The sequence below is a fragment of the Barbatula barbatula genome (genome assembly GCF_947034865.1).
Source record: "Barbatula barbatula genome assembly, chromosome: 19".
In the NCBI taxonomy this organism is placed as follows: Eukaryota; Metazoa; Chordata; class Actinopteri; order Cypriniformes; family Nemacheilidae; genus Barbatula; species Barbatula barbatula.
In genome coordinates this window covers 12,616,845-12,636,424 of record NC_136782.1, presented here as the reverse complement: position 1 = coordinate 12,636,424, position 19,580 = coordinate 12,616,845, and the positions used below count along the sequence as shown (strand labels likewise).

The following is a 19,580-nucleotide window of genomic DNA, read 5'->3' as shown; positions in this document are numbered from 1 at the left end:
TTGCTGTGGTACAAGAGGATAAAACCACGCTCGTTCTATCAGGAAACATAACTTAAAATTACTTTTTAAAGAGACCTGTAAACAGCCAGAGGTTTAGTTTATGTTTAAGGGTTTAGGACAGCTGAAGGTGACCTTGTACATTCATGAATATGAACACCAACTGAGGAGCGATCTAAAAAGAGACATAATTAAACATAAAAATGTTTTACTGGTCGTTTCTAAGCCTTGGCATTACACCAGATAAACATACTTTATTGGTCCCCGGGGGGAATTCAGGCACAAAATAGCAGCAATATCAAATGTATATAGCACAGAAACACCACAATACATAAACACGGCACAATACAACAACAGTACAAGCAGTTTTGAGTAAAGTGGCAGATATGGGTATATTACAGTTATCTAGAAAACAAGATTTGGAAAGAGCATTTTGAGAAATGTTGATGTAGTCTTTCAGCTAACAAGCAAAATGTCAGCATCTGAATTATTACTAAATAAGGCTGAATAGGTATTAGGTATTTTTTGTAACCAAAATAATCCACTTAATCAGGGCCAAGGGATCATTGTTATCTGAGACTATAACGCCAGCAGCTGTCTCTTTGAAGGGCAGATTTAACACTGACAAAGGCAGTGCTGTTCAAAGCCAGACCATGATGTACAGTATGGGTTCACAGAGGTGCAGGGTCTTGGCTCTCAGCACCGTCGTTGAGTGACAGGTCAGTGTTGAGGTGGCTGATCTCTAGGCTCTTAGAAGACTCCCTCAGGAGACTCTCGACTTGGCGGAACACTGAAGTTTCCCTGTATTTCTGCAGACGCTCAAGAACCTCCTGCCCAGAGAACACCAAGCAACCAAAATCTCACTCTAACGCAATAATTACTTCTCCCAGATCAATCAGATCCTGCAGCATCTGCTACATCCCTTTCAATTACTTGGCAATGACTTCTGAGGAAGAGAAGGGCAAATAGGTCAGAATAAATGAAACTTACATGCTCAGAGAAAATCCCGGGGCCGGGTTGCTGTACTCGTTCCAGCAGAAGAGCGTCAAGAGCTGTGTCAGAGCACATACTATCTCCTGTCCTCTTGTCCTTTGCACTAGGAACACATCCCAGTCTGGTGTTGAACAGCTCATTTAGAACCACCTGTAGAACCTGGAACCAGATACTAATATTAGAGTCCCTGTGAACCGGAAGTTGCGATCCTTTTTACTCCCGTGTTTTGACGCTATGGAATTGCTAATGGGGAAAAAAGTGGCTTTCGTCTTTCTCTGCGATTTGAGTGGGATGTATAAAAAGAGAATGACCCATGTTGATAAACTATTCACCATAAACGCTGCAATATTTCATGAACAAAAATCGGCATTGTAATTTTTTATTTCACAGGCACTTTAAAGGGGGATTTTAAGTTAAATATGAAATTGCATAGAAAGCTCATGACAATTTTTATTATCTGTTCCATTAAAGGCACAGTTCCCTCAAAATGTAAAACTCCAACAAAGTCAAACACTTTATATGACTCTTTCTTCTGTGAAACACAAAGAAGATATTTTGAGAAATGACTCTTGCCCATACAATGGAAGCCAATAAGGGGCAATGTTTTACCAATATTCAAAATATCTTCACTTTACTTCTGCAGAAGAAAGAAGGTCAAGCAGGTTTCGGAATGACATGAGAATAAGTAAATTATGAATTTTCATGTTTGGGTGAACTATACTAAGATTCTGTTAACAATTTGTTTCCAGGCATGGTCAAGCTGTGCTGGTTTGCAGTGTTTGCATATCACACCTTGTAGAAAGTTCTCTGGAAGGCAGGAGTTGAGTCAGTCCTCATCTGGCCAGTAGAAATGTGTGCGGCACAGTGCATCAACAGCAGAGAGAGGCCGCCCACCGACTGCAACCTCTGGGTACGAACAAAGAGAGTTCTCTCTCCCTCCTGAAGATAGAGGGGGTGATAAGTGAACAGGGGTTTGTATGACAGAAGTGTGTTTAGCAGGAATTAATTATCACTCATCCAGTGACTGACAAATGAGAACATTTAACCTTATATCAACCCTACTAGCAGTGAGGCCCCTTATATCACAGGAGAAGTGCTGTTAATTATCACAAGAACAGTTCTGTTAATTAATAGTACCATTATAGAATATGTACTTGATATATTTTCATCATATATACATTTTTTCTGTCTTTCTGAATTTACAGACTTTTTTTGGATTGTTTAATTGTGTGAACTACTCACAGCATTTCTAAAAAGAATACTTATAATTTTTTGTATTTTCAGAAAGATTAACAAATTGATAAAAATAAACAAAATAATTATGCAAATTATAGTGTTTATTATTCACATTAAACAGAATAATAATGCTTTTACAAACAGATAGTTGAGAAAAATTCTTAACTAATCTTTAGTTAAAATCTGACAGTGCACTTCCGTCCTGTAATGACTATCCATCACAAATGATGTTAGATGGCTTGAGCAGAGCATCTGTTAACCCCTCCCCTTCAACTGTCAGTCTGCTGCCAGTTCCAATTCAAAATGCAAAGACTGTAAATTCACTCAGAAATGCATTAAAAAATACGGAAGTAAAAACGATTGCAAATTTTGGTTCACGGGGACTTTAAAGGCACAATTGGCGTGGTCTCCAAGAAGTATAAAACATTATAAATATTTTTTACAACGCATGAAAAGCCATAATTCGTAACATGCAATTGGTGACAGTTGGTATTGGGGTCATTCCATTTCTAGAAAGGTTTTTACTACATATATTTTGTCTACAGTTTAGAGTGCATTAATTCAATGCACTGTACACTTTAAATGCATCATAAATTGTTTATATATCTCCCAAAAAACATTTGCTGTACTATAAACTAACACACATGGACTAAAGGTCACAAAACTGCTTATTTAATTTTATGCTGTTTTTTACAATCCCCATGGATCCCAAATGAAACAATAGGCTCTATAAATTAATACCTCTATAAATACCTGATAATAGAAGGAATTGCGGAAAGCATTGTTGTGGTAAGCATTAAAAGGGAGACTGGATGCCAACTGCAGTTTTATCGCCGGGATCTGAGATAAAAAAACACAGCTGAAAACAAACTTTAGACTCATTAATAATCTACAACAGGCCAACATAAAAGTATGTGTGTGACAGAAAGATCAAGACCATTTGCTGTGAGTGCAGATGCTGAAGAAGAAACTGTCCGTGCTGGTAGAGCAAAAGCTCTCGTGGGTTGAGGGTATCAGAGCTCACTTTATTTAGTTCTCCCTCACACCTCCACTGAGCATCCAAATAGTCCATAAATGACCGTCCTGTACCTTATTAAAATGCACACACACACACACATTAAAATGCACTTAAAACACACACACAAATCTATCAAATACACCACATCATCTAGTGAGAATCTGTCATTGGTAAATTATTTCAATTTTTGTGTAGCCAACAAGCCACAACACTGCCCGAGACAAAAGAAATCACGAAAACTAAAGCTGTGCTAACATACAACTTAATCCCCCCTGACATGTACAGTATGTGATGGTTGTCATGGCTTTAAGATGTTTTTTGCTACATTAATGACTTTGCAGTTTTGATGAGTTCCGATTGCATGTTTGTAGTGGTGATAATTGGATACTGACCTGAGGACTGGATCTTCAGAAGACCTCTTTCTCTGGCACTGTCCCTGAGCTGCTGCTCCACTTCCTTCATCAGCTGGAACAGAGGAGATAACCCTAACAATCGGGACCAGTCTTCCTCTGAAAATAAAACAAACGTAAAACTTTAACAAAGGACAGTCAGAAGTTCATCAAAAGACCAAATATTTTTACAATGTGTGTCATGGTAGAGCATTAAGAACTAAATCAAAATGTTAAACCAACATCTTTACAACTTATTTACATGTGTGAAAAATGTAAAACAGGTGAAATAAATGCTGAAGTATCCTAAAGATTTACTTGTTTATTGCCTGTCAATCATAAACATTTACATAAACAGAAACTTCTAATGAAATGTCATTGACTGCAGCTGTAATGTGTCAGAGGAGAACTGGCCCTCCTGGCTGAGGCTGGTTTCTCCCAAGGTTTTTTCTCCATTTATTCATCTTTGGAGTTGTGGTTCTTTGCCATTGTTGCCGTGTTGGCTTGTTCACCGGGAGACTGATATTATATTAACTTCTGCATATTCCTTTAACATTGCTTTTATTAGGATGGTCCTCTCTGTATGTGCTCTTTACACATCATTTTCCTCTTTTGTGATTTATTTTTCATGTAAAGCTGATTTGAAACATGCAACATTGTAAAAAGCGCTACATAAACTTGAATTTAACTCAATAATGTGTTTAGGGTGGTTTCTAGAGTGTTGCTAGGTAACTGCCAAGATGTCTGTGGTTGCTCACTGGCATTAGTCAGAAGAGCCCATGCCAAGTTACTAAGAATACTACTAGCTGCAAAGACGATTCTGTGTTTTTTTTTCTGATCCCTAGATATGGCTTGAGTAAATAATAATAATAGTTTGTTTAACTATTTGATGAGTCATCTGGTTAATATGATCTTGAGTAGATCCCTGTTGCCAAAGTTCTTCTCCCGCTCTCACAATGTCTTCTAGGAAAGAATGAGTTTTACACACTGGTTCCATTCAAAGCTCCCCAGTAAAGATAAAAGCTCTGACCTGACAGCTTCGGGACACTGATGTCCACTGGTAGCATGGGTTCCTGGAGGGACCGGACATCTGAATGGAAGAAGAGAACATCATGTTGTGATCTAAAAGGAGGATGCCAGTGACATCCCTGACGAAAGGCAGCTTTACCCTGGCTTTGGTTCAATGGAGATTTTCCCGGCTTTTTCTTCATATAAGAAGAGTTTGAGAGAGGAAGAGAGGCCATCAAGACATTCTGTTCACTCACAGACAGATCTTTTATTTGATCTTTAAAGGACTGAGCCCAGACACCTGCACAGCGGGGGACAAAACCACAGTTTCTGATCATTTCAGTTTATTGAACCAAAGTTTACAGCAAATATCTTTAACAACAGACACCGATTCAGTCCACTCTAAAAACAATGTCCCGGTCGAATGCTTGCTTTCCTTAAAGATTTGAAAATGATTTTTAAATCACAGTACAAGACAAAAGTATAATTTCCATTAGGAAAACATTAATGGAAAATGGTACCAGAACTTGGCTGTCGCTGGCTGCTGGTCGATTGACAAAGTGCTTTATTTTCCTCCAGAAGCTGAATGAGTGTTTCCAGCAGAGGAAGGACTTTCTGCTGAGTCATGGCTATAACCTTCAGGTGATTTTTGACACCCTTGGACTGCAGCATACCGACATCCCTATACCAAAATGTGCCAGACACCAAGGACTAGATGAAAGAGAAGAGCCATTTCAGTACACTCCCAGACATCTTAATTCATTCCCAAGCTACACAGCGCTTCTCCTAAGCAGAGCAAACACCTCTGAGGTTGACCAAGGGTATCGCTATACACTTAATCAGTCAGGGCCTGGGGTTATCAGTGGTGTACCGTGTGTCGCGAATTGTATGTCTGGCCTGCAGCGGGTTACCTGCGCGGTGTCGGCGCGCAGCTGATTTAGCTGACGGGCGCAGTGAAGAGATGAAAGAACAGCATCCAGCTTGTCTTGTTTCTGCAATAATTGCTCCCACAATTCCCAGGCTCTCGATTTCCCATCCTGCAATAATCACAAGGAGCCTGCATGTTATTCATCCCTGGCCGCACGCCATCAAAACAGAAAATTGTTACGGAAGCAAGCCGCATTATTGCGAGAGTAATGTGTAGCAGAGACATGTCAATGTATTGATTTGCTCGTCCAGCTGTTTAACGATGTAGTTATGAACATATTGAACTGTCTTCAGCTCTTTATATGTTTCTGTCTAAGGGCGTGACTATTTTAATGTTGCATTTATTTGCAACATTAAAATAAAAAGCTCTCTAATTTCAGAACAACATTTTCCTCTTTTTAGAATAAAGTGATAATACCATTTAGTAAATGTAATGCTATAACTCAAAATTGAGGTAGGGAAATTCTATAATGACCAAGAAGTCCTGAAATCAAAGCTTTCTTATTTTGAGATTCTTTACAGTGTCCACCCTATTGCATGATAACAGATATGGACAACCAACAATTTCTCAAGCGGGCCACCTGAGACGCTTTATAAACACTATTAGAGTACTCATCTGTGCTTAATACTTTGCTGCTCTCTTCAGTAAATCTTTGTAAACAATAATAAATCGTGACCACAATAAGATTTAATAGAGAGCAAATGGAGACTATTCCTAAGATCTCCTATTTTTCGAATGAGAAAAACACCTCAACAACCTCACGTGTATCTCTGCTTTAGTTTATTTTAGAAAGTTTTGTTTTTGCTTTACTAATATTAAAACATTTATAACCCTGTTGGTGAAATCCGGCTAAAGTCTCAAAATCTAATAGAAAGATAAGAAGCATTAAAGTATATTTTATTTTATTATTTTACCCATTGACTTGCATTGGTTTTGTGTCTATACAATACAAAATGAATGGGTACCGCCCTTGTTTGGTTACAAACATTACTCAAAATATCTTCTTTTGTGTTCTGCAGAAGGAAGAAAGTCGTAGGGGTTTAGAATGACAAGATGTTGAGTAAATGATGACAGAATTTTCATTTTTAGGTGAACCATTCCTTTAAGAGACACTGCTGAAGGTTTCAACATAAACATTTCTCAAACATCCCTCGCCGAACATTAGAAATGAACTGAGCAATGCTATCCATATCTCTCCCAGCTCAATATTGTTCTGTATGTCACAAATTGCCTTATTTGTCTGTTTGCATTTCTCAAGTAAAGCTGACCAGATGCACTTCCTGTTCTGACAGCTGATCCTGGTCCCTCTTCAATCTCTCCATACACACACTGACTCGGTTCAGCACGGACATCAGCTCGGTGTGCCAGAGACACTGCCGCTCCCACTCCTCCTCATCCCCTGAACACACATACACACAAACAGACGGTAAGTAATTGTCAACAGTACTTGTCTATATTTTATACACAAAGATCATGTTGCTATTTTTCGGAATCTTTAAAGCTCAACGGTTTGGGGGCCAAGCGGGACAGCGAGCGCAAGGGTCTCACCTCCTGTGAGAGCATGTAACACATGGGCTGGTAGGAGCAGAGATAACTCAGAGATTCGTAGAGTTTTTCTCTGGGCCTCACACTGAGCCATTTCCTGAATCTCTGCAGCAGTTTCCCTTAGCTGCCTGTCTGTGTCTATCCAGTCTATCTGTTTCTCAGACACACACACACACAGACTCACTCAGAATGCACAGATGGTGGAAACATTTCAACCATCACGCTGACATTCCGAGAAATAAAAATAGACACTTGGTCAAAAGTCTTGCATGTTAAATAGGCCACAGCGTGAGGTGTCATCGCTGTGGAGTCAACTCACACAGTCAGACTCGTGTACGGCCAAGGAGAGACAGCGTTTAACAGCTCTGTCAAAATCCCCAACCATCTCCTCTTCCCTAAGGGACTGCTGACGCCAATAACCCACCCGAACGCTGTTTTCCTTCTGGAGAGCTTCCACCTGAGGCAAACAATCTCACATTTACACACACTGTATAAACATCCTCAAGCAATGTGAGTTTTTATGCAGCTGTGATTTGGTTCGACTTCGCTTACTATTAAGCTGTCTGGGTTTTCTCCTGATGCAAGATACTGAGAAACAGTTACAGGGGCCACAGTCTGTTTCCAAACATCCAGACTGGCCCCGATAACAGGAGCCAGCACACCCGTCACGGGGTCAACCGTCTGGGCTCCCAAACGTATTGGAACCAGCCCTGAGAGCAGCAATATACAAGTCGGGTTAACAAGCACCGATTCAACTAATAGGATTTGGACATTCCTGGTCACCCCAATTACCTTTACCATCTGCATCTTCCATAGTTCCTGCCAGAGGAACTATACAGCCTGACGTCCAGTCCAGCTGTGCCCCCAGAACTGGGACGTGCAGCCCAGAGCCCCCAGGGTCAGGGTACTCCAACCCTGGCAGAGCTGGCAAAGAGAGCTCAGTGCCAGGCAGTTTGATCTCCCCTAAGTAAGTGCAAATAGACAAACCAGTGAGGCAAAAGTTTGGCTTTATTTAATACATTTTTGTTTTGTTTAATTCACAGTATACAAATGGAATTACAACATACTTTAAAGACATTTTATAATATCAATAATATTGTGTCATAACTAGTTGTCATATGTGTTTTTCATCACAAGACGCACGAAAACCGATAAGTTATTGATCTATAAAACATATTATACTTTTTGAAATTATTTTATATAAAATTATTTGTTTGCATTCAACTGAAGAAAGGAAGACATAAATCGGGAATGGCATGAGCACTGTTACCAAATAATTTTCAGGGGAAATTGCTGAAGTCGATTTGTTGCTAAAAGTTATGATGTGTCATTGCATAGAACTGTATGAGTCATATACACATTACACATTTTTACGTTTAAATATTTTATTTATTACATTATGTTTATATAATTAATTAATAACTTCATTTCCAAAAAGCAATTCTAATTCTAACATTATAAAACTAATATTTATTCCTCTTGTTTTGAAATGTAATGATAATGTATAAGTTGACAAAGACAACATCAGGAGAAGATTTTTTGCTTAAATCTAGCAACAAAATTGTTAAGTTTGCATCAATGAACATGAGGTAGAGTAAAATGAGCTAAATTTATTTTTTCTGGTGTACTATACCTTCAAAAAAAAATTGGAAACAATCCTATATGTTTCAGCCCCCTGTTAATTTAACCTACAGGAACCATTATATTTTGGCAGGAACTATGATTATCATTATTTATTTATTTTCCGTAAGTATGATATTGTTCTATATAAAAACACAATCTATAGCTCATGCTGAAAGGTGTGGTGTTGTAGCAATGGTCTCCTACTCACCCACACTACCTCCGCTCTCAGCCACACCCCTGGCCCACTCCTGCACAGCTTCGAGGCGGCTCAGCAGCTGTAGAACACATCGCTGGCTGCTCTTCCAGACCTCCTCCTGCTCAGATGATAAAGCTGATAGTCTGTCCAAGTCACCTTGCGGATCTGCGGCCCTTGAGCTCCACTCCTCATCGCACCCCTGCAGGACCTCCACCAACCGTAAGAAAGCGCCCAAAACCTGACTGTCCAACAGAGCCTGAAAACCGCCAGCGTGGGGCGCCACTTTCCCTCCCCTCACGCTGCCTCCGCCAACCCGCACCATCCGGCCACTCAAGGGCTCGATGAAGGACTCCCCCAGTAAAAGCCCCCCAATGGGAATTACAGCACCTGGATGGACAAGGTCATCGGTCAACTCTTAAAAAAAATAAAGACAACCCTTTTTTTGACGTATAACATACACTATAGAAAGAGAACACCCCTCCTAATACCAACTGCAACCGGTTCACAAACACGCTGAGTCATTTTTTTCAGGATTACAAAAGATTAAAAAAAGAAACAGTTTACAAAGATTAACAACATTTATCCTAATCATTATGAAACCCATTTGCAGTTTACTAACCAGTAAGCGGATCAAGACTGATCCCCGTTATGAGCACCAAGTTGCCAGTACGTGGGTCCAGCATGGGACAGCCAACCTGAATGGGCCGCTGCAGGCGTGAGAACGGGCATGTGTGCACACCACCCAAAGGATAAACCAGCCCTGTCCGTGGGTGAATGGTGACTGCCAGAACAGGGACTAACACCCCAGATTCATAATCGCACATAAGTCCGCCCAGCGCCAGACACTGACCCGAACGAAGACCCCGTAGCTTTGAAGCGCCGTGGATTTCAGCATGACATGATGGAGGATATGGAATAAAAGGTAGAAGGGGCGTTTCCCATTTCCCCACCTCACCTAAACAGAGACAGACTGCTTAAAGACTCAAACATGTGGTAAGGAATGTAATAAAGTCATGACTCACCTACGCAAGCATCGGCTGTGAAGATAAGGGTGGAGGTAACTGGATCAAAGCCCACGTTCCCCACCACGGGCAGCAGTCTGCCGGTCTGGGGGTGAAGAAAGAAGTCGGGAGGTACGGGCATGCTGTGCCCACTGGCTAGTAACATATGGGCATTGGGGTTGGGCTGTAAAAGGCCTGTGAGGGGGTCTACATGAACAACATCACAAGCTGTAACAGACCCATCAGGAGCTGAGGAAGGATAAAGAGTGAAATCTTTCAGCGTTTCTGCAAACTTGAATCAATCAGTCATGCCACAGAGGAGCCAAATTGAGCTACACAAGCTATTTATCAGGATTTGAGTGTCAAACATGTGTGCAATGTTGTGAAATAGCCCCACCCAGTGGTTTCTCCACCTGTCTAATTTTACCATTAATTCCTATTAAAATCCACCAGGTGGCAAGATTGTACAGTTATAAGGTTATTCAATTGTTTTAATAATAATTATTAAATCCGTTATTATCTTTAAGTAATTTCTGACCATATAAGAATTAAAAATGAGGTCAGAAGGTAAAGTTTACACAATTTCTTACGTCTGTATACTTTATTTATTAAAGATCTCACCGATGATGTCGTCTCTACTGAGGACTGATCCAGTGGCAGGACATAACAGCTGTGCTCCAGTGCTTTCTTTCAGCACCACCCAGGCCCCCTGCCTCTGGCTCTCTACTGATACCATCTCAGACATCTCATCTGCCAGCACAGCCACTCGCTCTTGAACACTAAAGAATATACAGAAAACAGATTATCAGTCACTAGCAAGGCATAGACACATACAGAGTACATACAGATTATTTACTGTATTACTACTGTAGCCACGATTTCTGTGTGCGTAAACCCAAGTCATTTTTGCGATTTACTTTTTCTAAATAAAATCAAAATCATTCCTTATAATAATAAAGATTTATCAATGATAAATATAACCTTGATATTTGTAATATTGAGTCAGAACATCTGGAAATCAAAGCTTAGGGAGCCAACTTAATTTCTACTTTTTAGCAAAATATCGAATAATTTCAGTTTTTTCATAATTTAAATGAATATTCTAAAGATATAGGGCTGATCATCGATTAATCGCATCCATCATAAATGTTAGTTTTTACATAATATATCTCTGCATACTGTACATATTAAATAGTTTTTATAAACTAGGTGTTTCAAACGATTAATCGCAATTAATCGCATCCAGAATAAATGTTTGTGTACTGTGCATATTCATTTTGTATTTAAAATAACATACACATGCAAGTATATATTTCAGAAAAATACAAAGTATAAAAATGTACACATTTAAATGTATATATATATATATATATATATATATATATATATATATATATATATATATATATAGATTCACACAGTATCACACATACTGTTGTTTAATATTTTCATCCCAGAGTGATTCCTGGACCTCAGGGAGCAGTCTCAATAGTCTTAAACACTCTCTCAATCTTGCTCTGAAGTTCTTCTGCATGGTCTGCTGCGCTCTCATCTCCACCCTCAGTATCTGGATCTGACTGTCCAACAGCTGGACTAGCTGATTCCCCAGTGCTCTTCTCCGGACCATCTCCTGCTTCACCTGTCTCTCAAGGTCTTCAGTTTTTCCCCCTAACATCCTTAGGCCAGGGTGGAGCTCTGTCAACTTCCCCATCACCCCCCGATAGAGCAGCTTCACCTATAGACAGCGACAGAACACGTTTCACTCAATTGAGCAGACTGACAAAGAAATACTATTCTTACAACTCACAGGACAACTTAATCCTGAACATTGCCCTAGGGAAGTAACAGTTCTGCTGTTCTCGACATTGTGTGATACTCAAGGGTGCAACAGGAGAGAATGTAAATTACAGTCTAACATCTCCATATAATGCTATTCAATACAGGTGAATAGGTTTGTGCTTCATGAGGGTGACATCTAAAGCTTTGGGGGTGGGAGGCGTTCTGTTGTTTTCATGGGGTCTCACCTCCCCTCTGAGCTGCCCGAGACGCGCCGTAACGGACACGCTGTGCTTGAGCAGGATGTCGTAAAACGTGCTGGAACTGAAGGCTTCCAGATCCACTTGCTCTTCGTAGTCCCAGAACTCACTTGACACCAGAGCTACCGCTGTGGGCAAAGTACAGCGTGTGGGAATTCTAGCTTATACAATACTAAAGGAAAGTCAAAGATGTCACTAGTCATAACTCATATGACAATCACTGTGGCTTCCTAGACAAAGTTCTGACAAAATGTCAGGGATTCCCTAAAACATACATCACATAAAGGCTAAATGTTTTAGGTTACATTATGTGACTCATTTAGCCTGAATTCACGGTTCTCTTGAAAGCAGATAAGACATCTTGGATAGTTTTTACAGTCCTGGTCAGAATAATTGGCAAGTAAGTCTATTTCATAATGTGGTGTCCCTCGTTTTCAATTGTTTTACTTGAATAAATTTGTGAATTTTTGTTATCAAAGGATCAAAAGGATGAACAATGCACTGCCTTCCTTGATACAATGTAGCAAGGTTGCCAGATTTTGACCAGCACTTTACTTTGTAATACACACCCGGTGCTACCACCTCCGGTGTGCGATTCCCTTTAGGGTCAGAAGAGTATAATGAGCAGCACACTATAGCAATAACAAAAGATTTCCCTAAGTTTGTAGTGTTTGTGTTTACCTCTCTCCACAGAACCCTCCGTCAAGCCCACCTGCAGGTTTCTATGCGTCTTTTTCACAGTCACCACCCTGGATCCCTTAGATGAATAATCGTCCATGTTGTAACCGAGTTGCAGATCACGAAAGGTGGCTTGAGCTGCCAGTTTTTCTGGCCAACCGTATTCTCTGAACAAGATCTGCGAGGATACAGTGTTGAGTCATTTCAATAACCATTGTGCACTGGAGTTCATTTTTGTATCACTTACCAATATTGTGACACACAGGCACAAGACTAGCACAGCTCCAACTAGAAGTCCACCAATCATTGGCCAATCAGGACGAAGCAGCAGTTGGCGCCTCAGAGCGATGCCCATGCGAGTGAAATGATGTGGGTCAGAAGAAAAGAAGGTCCCGGAGTCATAGCATTCTCCTCCAGGGGGCACAACTCTCACATACTGAAAGAACCAAACAAGAACATGTACCAATAAATACACATCAGAAAGCTTAACCAAATGTTTTCATTATTTTGACGGGAGTGGTTGCCAAAGTTGCTAGGGAATGGGTTTTAGTGTGTTCCTTTGCAGTTGCTAAGGTGTTGCTATAGGTGAATGGAGAAAGGTCAGAAAGTCAAAATAGACAACCCGTCAGTCTATATCATTTTCTGGCAGCTGAATGATGCTTGGGTCTCACCTTTTATGCACATTTAATAGTGTAATGGGATTATTTTTATTGCCTTAGCAAGCACCACTAATGTCAGAAAATTTACTTCATGGAGTCAGTTATTAGAGATACTAAAGATGTTAATACCATGTGTCTATGGTGGTGGCTGCTGAGTTTAAAGACATAAACCCCGGGCTCATTGAAACTCATGGAGAATAGCGAATGGGCAGATTTGGGTAGTTTCTGGTCCTGTGCCAGTAATCTCAAGGGTCCCCAGTCAAAATCAGCATTAGTGTTATATAAGCTGTCTCTGTAAAAAACAAAACAGTGACAATGGGGGACAATAAAAACGAACAATGAAATAAATCACACGACGGAATGCGCCTACACATCATATCGAGGGTAGTGTTGTTGAGTAACAGTAAAGAGAAGAATGTCTCCTGGATGCAGACATGCTGTTGGGTTCAAGACTCCTCCTGGCTTCCTGTCAGACGAAATGAATGCTGATGATTTGAGGGACCAGTGAGAGCTCCATTCTTCCTCTTTGTCTTCAATGTCACCTTAAAAAAATATTTAAATAAAAGGCATGCAGTAAAATCATTTTTGGGTGCATAAAATCAGTTTGTTTATATTATAAACAAATGACGTACAGTTTTAACAAACAAAAAATGTGCGGTAATGTCTGGGATATGTCTGAATATTCTCATTTTTACTATAAAAGTATATTTATATATGTACTTATTTTTAATACATTCTTTTGTTTTAGACCTTAAAGAAGATATTCTCCACCCAAAAATGAACATTCTGTCATCATTTACTCACCCTCTAGTTGTTCCAAATCTCTTTACATTTTGGAAGAATGTTAGCAACTGACATTTCTGAGACGCCATTGACTACCATAGTAGAAACAATAATTGTATCTGTTGTTTTTGGTTCTGTTGAACACAAAAGGGGACATTTTGAGGAATTAAGCAAAGCAGTTCTGGGCACCTTTGATTACCAGTATTTTCTACTACGGTAGTCAATGATGCACCAGAATTCATCCAAATATCTTTCCTTTGCCGCATTTCCACTGCTTTGAGCAAACCAGATTGTTGTCTGCTATTTGCTGTAAGATTTTCCATACTGTCTGATATTTTTGGCGGTATTTATTTTTGACGTCATACGCCATCAATATGCTCCATGTGTCTCCTGTGTTGTGTGTGTGTTTATGATGATAAGTTTACGATCCCTACCCACTTCGAAGCGGTACTAAACTGCTGTGGAAAAGCAAACAGAGCCGAAGTGAAGTAAGCTGTACAGAGCCGAGTCATACTAAACCTGACGTACCATGCAAATGGAAAAGCGCTATTTGTGTTCGACAGAACAAAGACATTTTTTACAGGTTTGGAACAATTAGAGGGTGAGTGTCTAATGACAATTTTTGGGGGGGTTGAGTATCCCTTTAAATGTAATGTTTCCTGAGAGAGTTCAAATTAAATGATTGTTATAGATTTCAACGATTGGTAAAGCAAATAAGATTCACGCCCATTGTGACCAAAGCCTTATGCAGCACCCTGAGTATATATGTGACAAAGTGTTGCATTACTTCTGTCCTCTTCAGCAACGTTGCGTTTATCTGGGAGCTCAAAAGGGCTGTTGGTGTCTTGGCTGTGGGCAAAAATCAACTTTCGGACCTCCACAGGGACAGAACTGTGCAGACCAAAGAAGCCCGCCTCTGCACAACGGCAAACAGAGTTCAGACTCTTGATACTGTTCAGTCATTAAACCATCTCTTCCTGTCTCTGACCACTCACCCCCTGTCTGCAATGTGTACACAGGCCTGGAGAAGTTAAGTTGCGTGTTGCACTCCAAGTTCCCATGGGAGTCCCAGCGTTTAAGAGCGTTCTCCAGCACGCTTTCAGACATGCTCACCTTTTAAGAAAACACACGGGTGCGTTAGGGACAAATAGGTCAGAGTGATATCTTACCACTGTCTGTGCTAAACTCTCACTTGTGCCTCAATGGGGCCATATTACACTCTCGGTATCCTGCACCCTCACAGTGTACTTTCTAAAAACGTTTCTGTCTACCTGTACTATGTTTCTTTTTCTTTTTAATAGTTGACTGTCCTATGGATTATGAAATTCATTTGATGGGTCAAACCAGATAAATAGCGGATGTTGAGGATGTGTACACTGACTCTTACTTTCGCATGCAGACGCTAATATGAGGTGTTAACTAACACCAAACAATGACATAAATGAGGTCTGACCTGTTTATTTGATTCTGTGTAAAGCAGGTAAAGGCTTTCGGTGCAAACCACCTGCAGAACTGGATTCTGTGTGTTCCAGCACCAGCCCACACAGTCAATCCTGTCCTGTTCGGGCCCGGACAGGCCCTTGCACAAACACAGGCCCAAGGAGCCATCATGGCCCTCATACAGCTCAGGAGATGAACATACCTGGAGATACAGTATACAACACATGACATCCGATGCATGGGGTCTACTGCATCATTGCCCCATGACCGATCGATGGTTAGAATACAGATACCATGTTTAGAGGTAAAAGTGACTTACAGGTCAACATGAAGAAAACACGCATTGGACTTCCTACATGAGCAAACGTGCCATTCAGTACATTTGTATTCATAACAGATCAGTGTTAAACTCTAGGTTCCTTTTTTGAACTCTATGTTTCTTTCTGTGCTTAGATTACTCTTCAAATAATCGGACCAAATTAATAAATGTCGTGAGAGAATGTTCTCAGCAGAGCTCTGGAAGCGAGAGGTGTAGTTGCATACAGCTTGTTTATTTCCTCAAAAAAAAGAACGTTATCTAACAGAGCACACAGGAAACATTCTCAAGCAATCAAATGTTTGGGTTTCATCTTCTAGCTAAATAAGGTGGGCCCTTGCCTATATTCATAAGTGCGGGGAACTAAATAATCGAACAATCAGCATGTCATTTTTACTGTGTAAACAGTGCGCCTGGGTCTATGAATGAAGGCCAAGGGTTAAATTCGTCAAATTCCGGTGAACTCACAAAATAAATTTACAAAGTTTAAACCCGAAAATGTGCAGTAGTAATTTTGCATGTTTTTCATATGATTTCATTACAGGAGCCAATTCAGGATATGTAGGCTATGTAAACAGACAGCATGATTGTTTTCGTTGATGTATTGTATGAATGCTTTCATTGAATACAATACACAGAAAACAGCAAGGTCATGGGTTCGTTCCCACAGATTGCACATATTCTGAAACAAATGTTTTGTATAACGCCATGTAAGTCACTTTGGATAAAAGCGCCTACCAAATGCGTAAATGTACAAACAAACCCTTTTGCACGACTATAAGATATTTTGAAACACTTACGAGAGATGGCAATGATGATGACACATGGGTTCACGCATGCATGCTGCAGACGTCTTGAACTCAAGTCCAAGGCGTTCATTCGTACAAATTGCGTTATTCGTTCTAATAAGAAGTTAATGTTTTAACGTTTAATAGTAAAACATGTTTTAAGATAAGTTACTAAAATGTAAAAGGTAAATTTTATTTTTATAAAGAGCACTAAAACCATAAGCCAAAAATGGTAGGTCAATCTTCTCTGATCATTTAAAAAGTGTTTTAATCCTAAAAATCTCGCGCTTTCATAAAAAATATTCTGCTCAAGAGTCTATTGTTGAGCATTCATCTAATCTGTCAGCAACATATTTCCAGTTTCAGCATCACAAATGCATGACAGCTTTCCTGTGGCTCAGTGGTTAGAGCATGGTGCCAGCATCACCAAGGTCATGGGTTTGATCACAGAGGATTGCACATACTCTTCGAGTAAGAGCTTCTGCCAAATGTGTAAATGCATGTGACGTCTGTGCAAAAGTTGTTAGTTTGTGACCGTGCATATTTTTCCTCTTATTTACACAAAGGTGAGCTTTTACCAGCTCTCTGACGCTTTTGAAATCCGATTTACTCTGTCAATCCAACAATTGTATACACTATGTATGAAATTTATACATAAATAGGAATGTGTCTGAAATAGCCCCCTATACCCAATATAGTGGGAATATTTGAGGGGACATCAATTTTTAGTGGCGTCCAAGTTCACTCACTCCTTTTAGTGGATTAGGGTGATTTAAGGGAATAGTGAATGAGGGTATAGGGGGGAATTTCGGACACACCTAATCTTTACTAAATCACTAGAATCACCTCCAGATGTTCGACGTCCTCATCTTCAAAATTCCTATCCAACACTCACCTGTTCAGAACAATACTGCTTCCATTGCTTGTAGTCTAGACACTCCCCATGCTGGTTGCGTGCTCTTCCGTCTTTGCAGATATCATAGACTTTCATTGCACAAGCCTCCCCTTTCATTGTAGGTAGATATCCCAAAGTGCAGGGACACTGCCCATCACTGGCCTACGGTCAGAAAAGGTGACAGCGTCGAGAGACAAAAACTCCCTAGTGAGCAGTAACTGATGAAAAGATCACTCGCAGTCAAGGAGAGCAGAGCAGATCTGGTAACCAGACTTTCACTAAATTGAAACGTGAGCGTCTGTTTGAGCAGATTTAGCTGCACACATATGGGAACACATATGGTTAACAATATTAGCGCACAGCTTACCTGAAAGACCTGTCCCTCTCGCAGACATATACAGCTGTCCTGTCCTGACAGAGGTTGGTGTGACCAGGGCCCACAGGGAACGCAGTTGCTCAGACCTTCTCTAGGTCCATAATAATGTGGTGGACAGCTGATACAACCATTTACTGATGTGGCCCAAAAACTTGGCCCAAATGTTCCTCTTGGACAAGGAACTGGACCCTCCCCTTCCTCTGGGCAGTAAAAACCTTTAACAATACACAAATCCGGATTGCTCTTTAAATGGCTAATCTTGGTAATTTTCCAAAATACTTGTGTCCCCAAAATCCACGTTACCTGGTTTGCAGGAAGATCTTTCGGGTTTTCCCTGAGCTACGCTTGATCCAAAAGCAGTTTCTAGTTTTGGGGTCCAAAACCAACAAAGTAAGGTAAGCCGGAAGAAGCTAACACTGAACAAGCACGTCATTTTAGCTTGCAGGGATCGGAGACTGGTACAAGTCATTCAGGAAGCTCTTTCACTGCCCTGCTGAATGATTCATGACCGTTCTAGAGATGAGGTATCGCACATGCCAATAGGTAGAGATGCAACCTGATGCCGACAGTTCAGATTACACGTTGTTGTGGATCACAGTGAAACCACAAAACTGATTAATGATTTTAGCCGTGGTTTGGGCGTCATTCAGCACATCCTTGATTCAGTCGTACATTGCAGTCTTTTTTGTAAAAGTCTGCAAGTTTACTTCTAGAATGCTTTGGCAAGAAAATTGATCATTTTTGATGTTCTGTATTCATACAAACCTGGTCCATTCACAAACAAAAAGTCTTGCTTTTTATATCAGTTCACATTCCCATGATGTACCTTTTAGGCGAGAAGCCCTTGAACAGCTTAGTTAACCTTTTGCAATATCTAGGTTAAAGCTGAATCTCTACATGCAGAGCTCAAAAGGGCTCTATAAACAAATGCCAATGGATGTAAATACTTACATAAGCAGACTTGTAGCACTCTTTGAACTGTGAATCAAGTGTTGACCTGGTAAATAGGCCAATATCTGAAGTGAAACACAGAATATAAAAAAAACATGAGCTGCACTGCATTTGTACACAATATTTATTGGTTATGATTACTGAAGCATTTTTTGTTAACTCGATAAACCTAAACTCTGAATTACACACAGTCAAGTGTTTGGACTATGACCTCAAAGTCACTTTTTCATTATGCAATAAATATGTCACATTTCACATACTTTGAGCCCTTCATGACAGTGAACTCAAATGTCTGCAGAGCAATGTAACTAAATGTAAATGTAATAAAACGATTGTATTAATTATAAATAAGTGCATTTAAATTCAACCCTAAAACATGTTTCCATTCCAAATATGGAGACTTGTCATGAAAGACCATTACGTTTGTGTGTTTGTTTAGCTGTGTTTGCTGCCAGTAAAGCCAAGGACATGATGGAAACAAATAAATATTCAAACTAATTCACTAGTGAAGCAAGTGAAGTTGATGAAAACAAGTATGATAATGCACAAAACTGCACTGTTGCAAATTGTTTTATAAATTATTAAACAACAATAAAGTTGTTTTTAGCTGAAATAATCAGATCTTCAAAGTTATCCGCTATTGGTTTTGTTTATCAGCAGCCAGGACCCATTCAGTAGAGTACAAACAAACAGCACCTTTGTTTGCAAAGCAAACGAGATTGCG

At 40.0% G+C, this 19,580-nt stretch overlaps 2 protein-coding genes across 5 annotated transcripts; both read right to left on the bottom strand.

Moving 5' to 3' along the window:
• Nucleotides 1-190: 190 nt before the first annotated feature.
• On the bottom strand, nt 191-10,295 carry LOC306908293 (uncharacterized protein). Of its 4 annotated transcripts, none has more exons than XM_079481028.1 (18): nt 9,956-10,295; nt 9,553-9,888; nt 8,946-9,320; nt 7,907-8,077; nt 7,667-7,824; nt 7,434-7,571; nt 7,118-7,265; nt 6,838-6,968; nt 5,553-5,678; nt 5,163-5,352; nt 4,802-4,942; nt 4,664-4,723; nt 3,637-3,753; nt 3,164-3,315; nt 2,980-3,066; nt 1,783-1,929; nt 988-1,149; nt 191-827 (listed from the first exon to the last, which is right to left on the bottom strand). In XM_079481028.1, exons 1-18 carry the CDS (start codon nt 10,098-10,100, stop codon nt 669-671), a joined length of 2,943 nt encoding a protein of 980 aa, XP_079337154.1. In that variant the 5' UTR covers nt 10,101-10,295; the 3' UTR covers nt 191-668. The 4 variants fall into 4 exon arrangements, with proteins under 4 accessions (XP_079337154.1, XP_079337155.1, XP_079337156.1 ...); XM_079481029.1 differs by having other exon boundaries at nt 3,251-3,315; XM_079481030.1 differs by lacking the exons at nt 7,118-7,265; nt 7,434-7,571; nt 7,667-7,824.
• Nucleotides 10,296-14,053: 3,758 nt separating this feature from the next.
• Nucleotides 14,054-17,685, bottom strand: LOC306909040 (uncharacterized protein). Its single transcript, XM_079482382.1, has 4 exons — nt 17,530-17,685; nt 15,544-15,732; nt 15,086-15,203; nt 14,054-15,006 (listed from the first exon to the last, which is right to left on the bottom strand). Exons 1-4 carry the CDS (start codon nt 17,644-17,646, stop codon nt 14,834-14,836), a joined length of 597 nt encoding a protein of 198 aa, XP_079338508.1. The 5' UTR covers nt 17,647-17,685; the 3' UTR covers nt 14,054-14,833.
• Nucleotides 17,686-19,580: the final 1,895 nt, after the last annotated feature.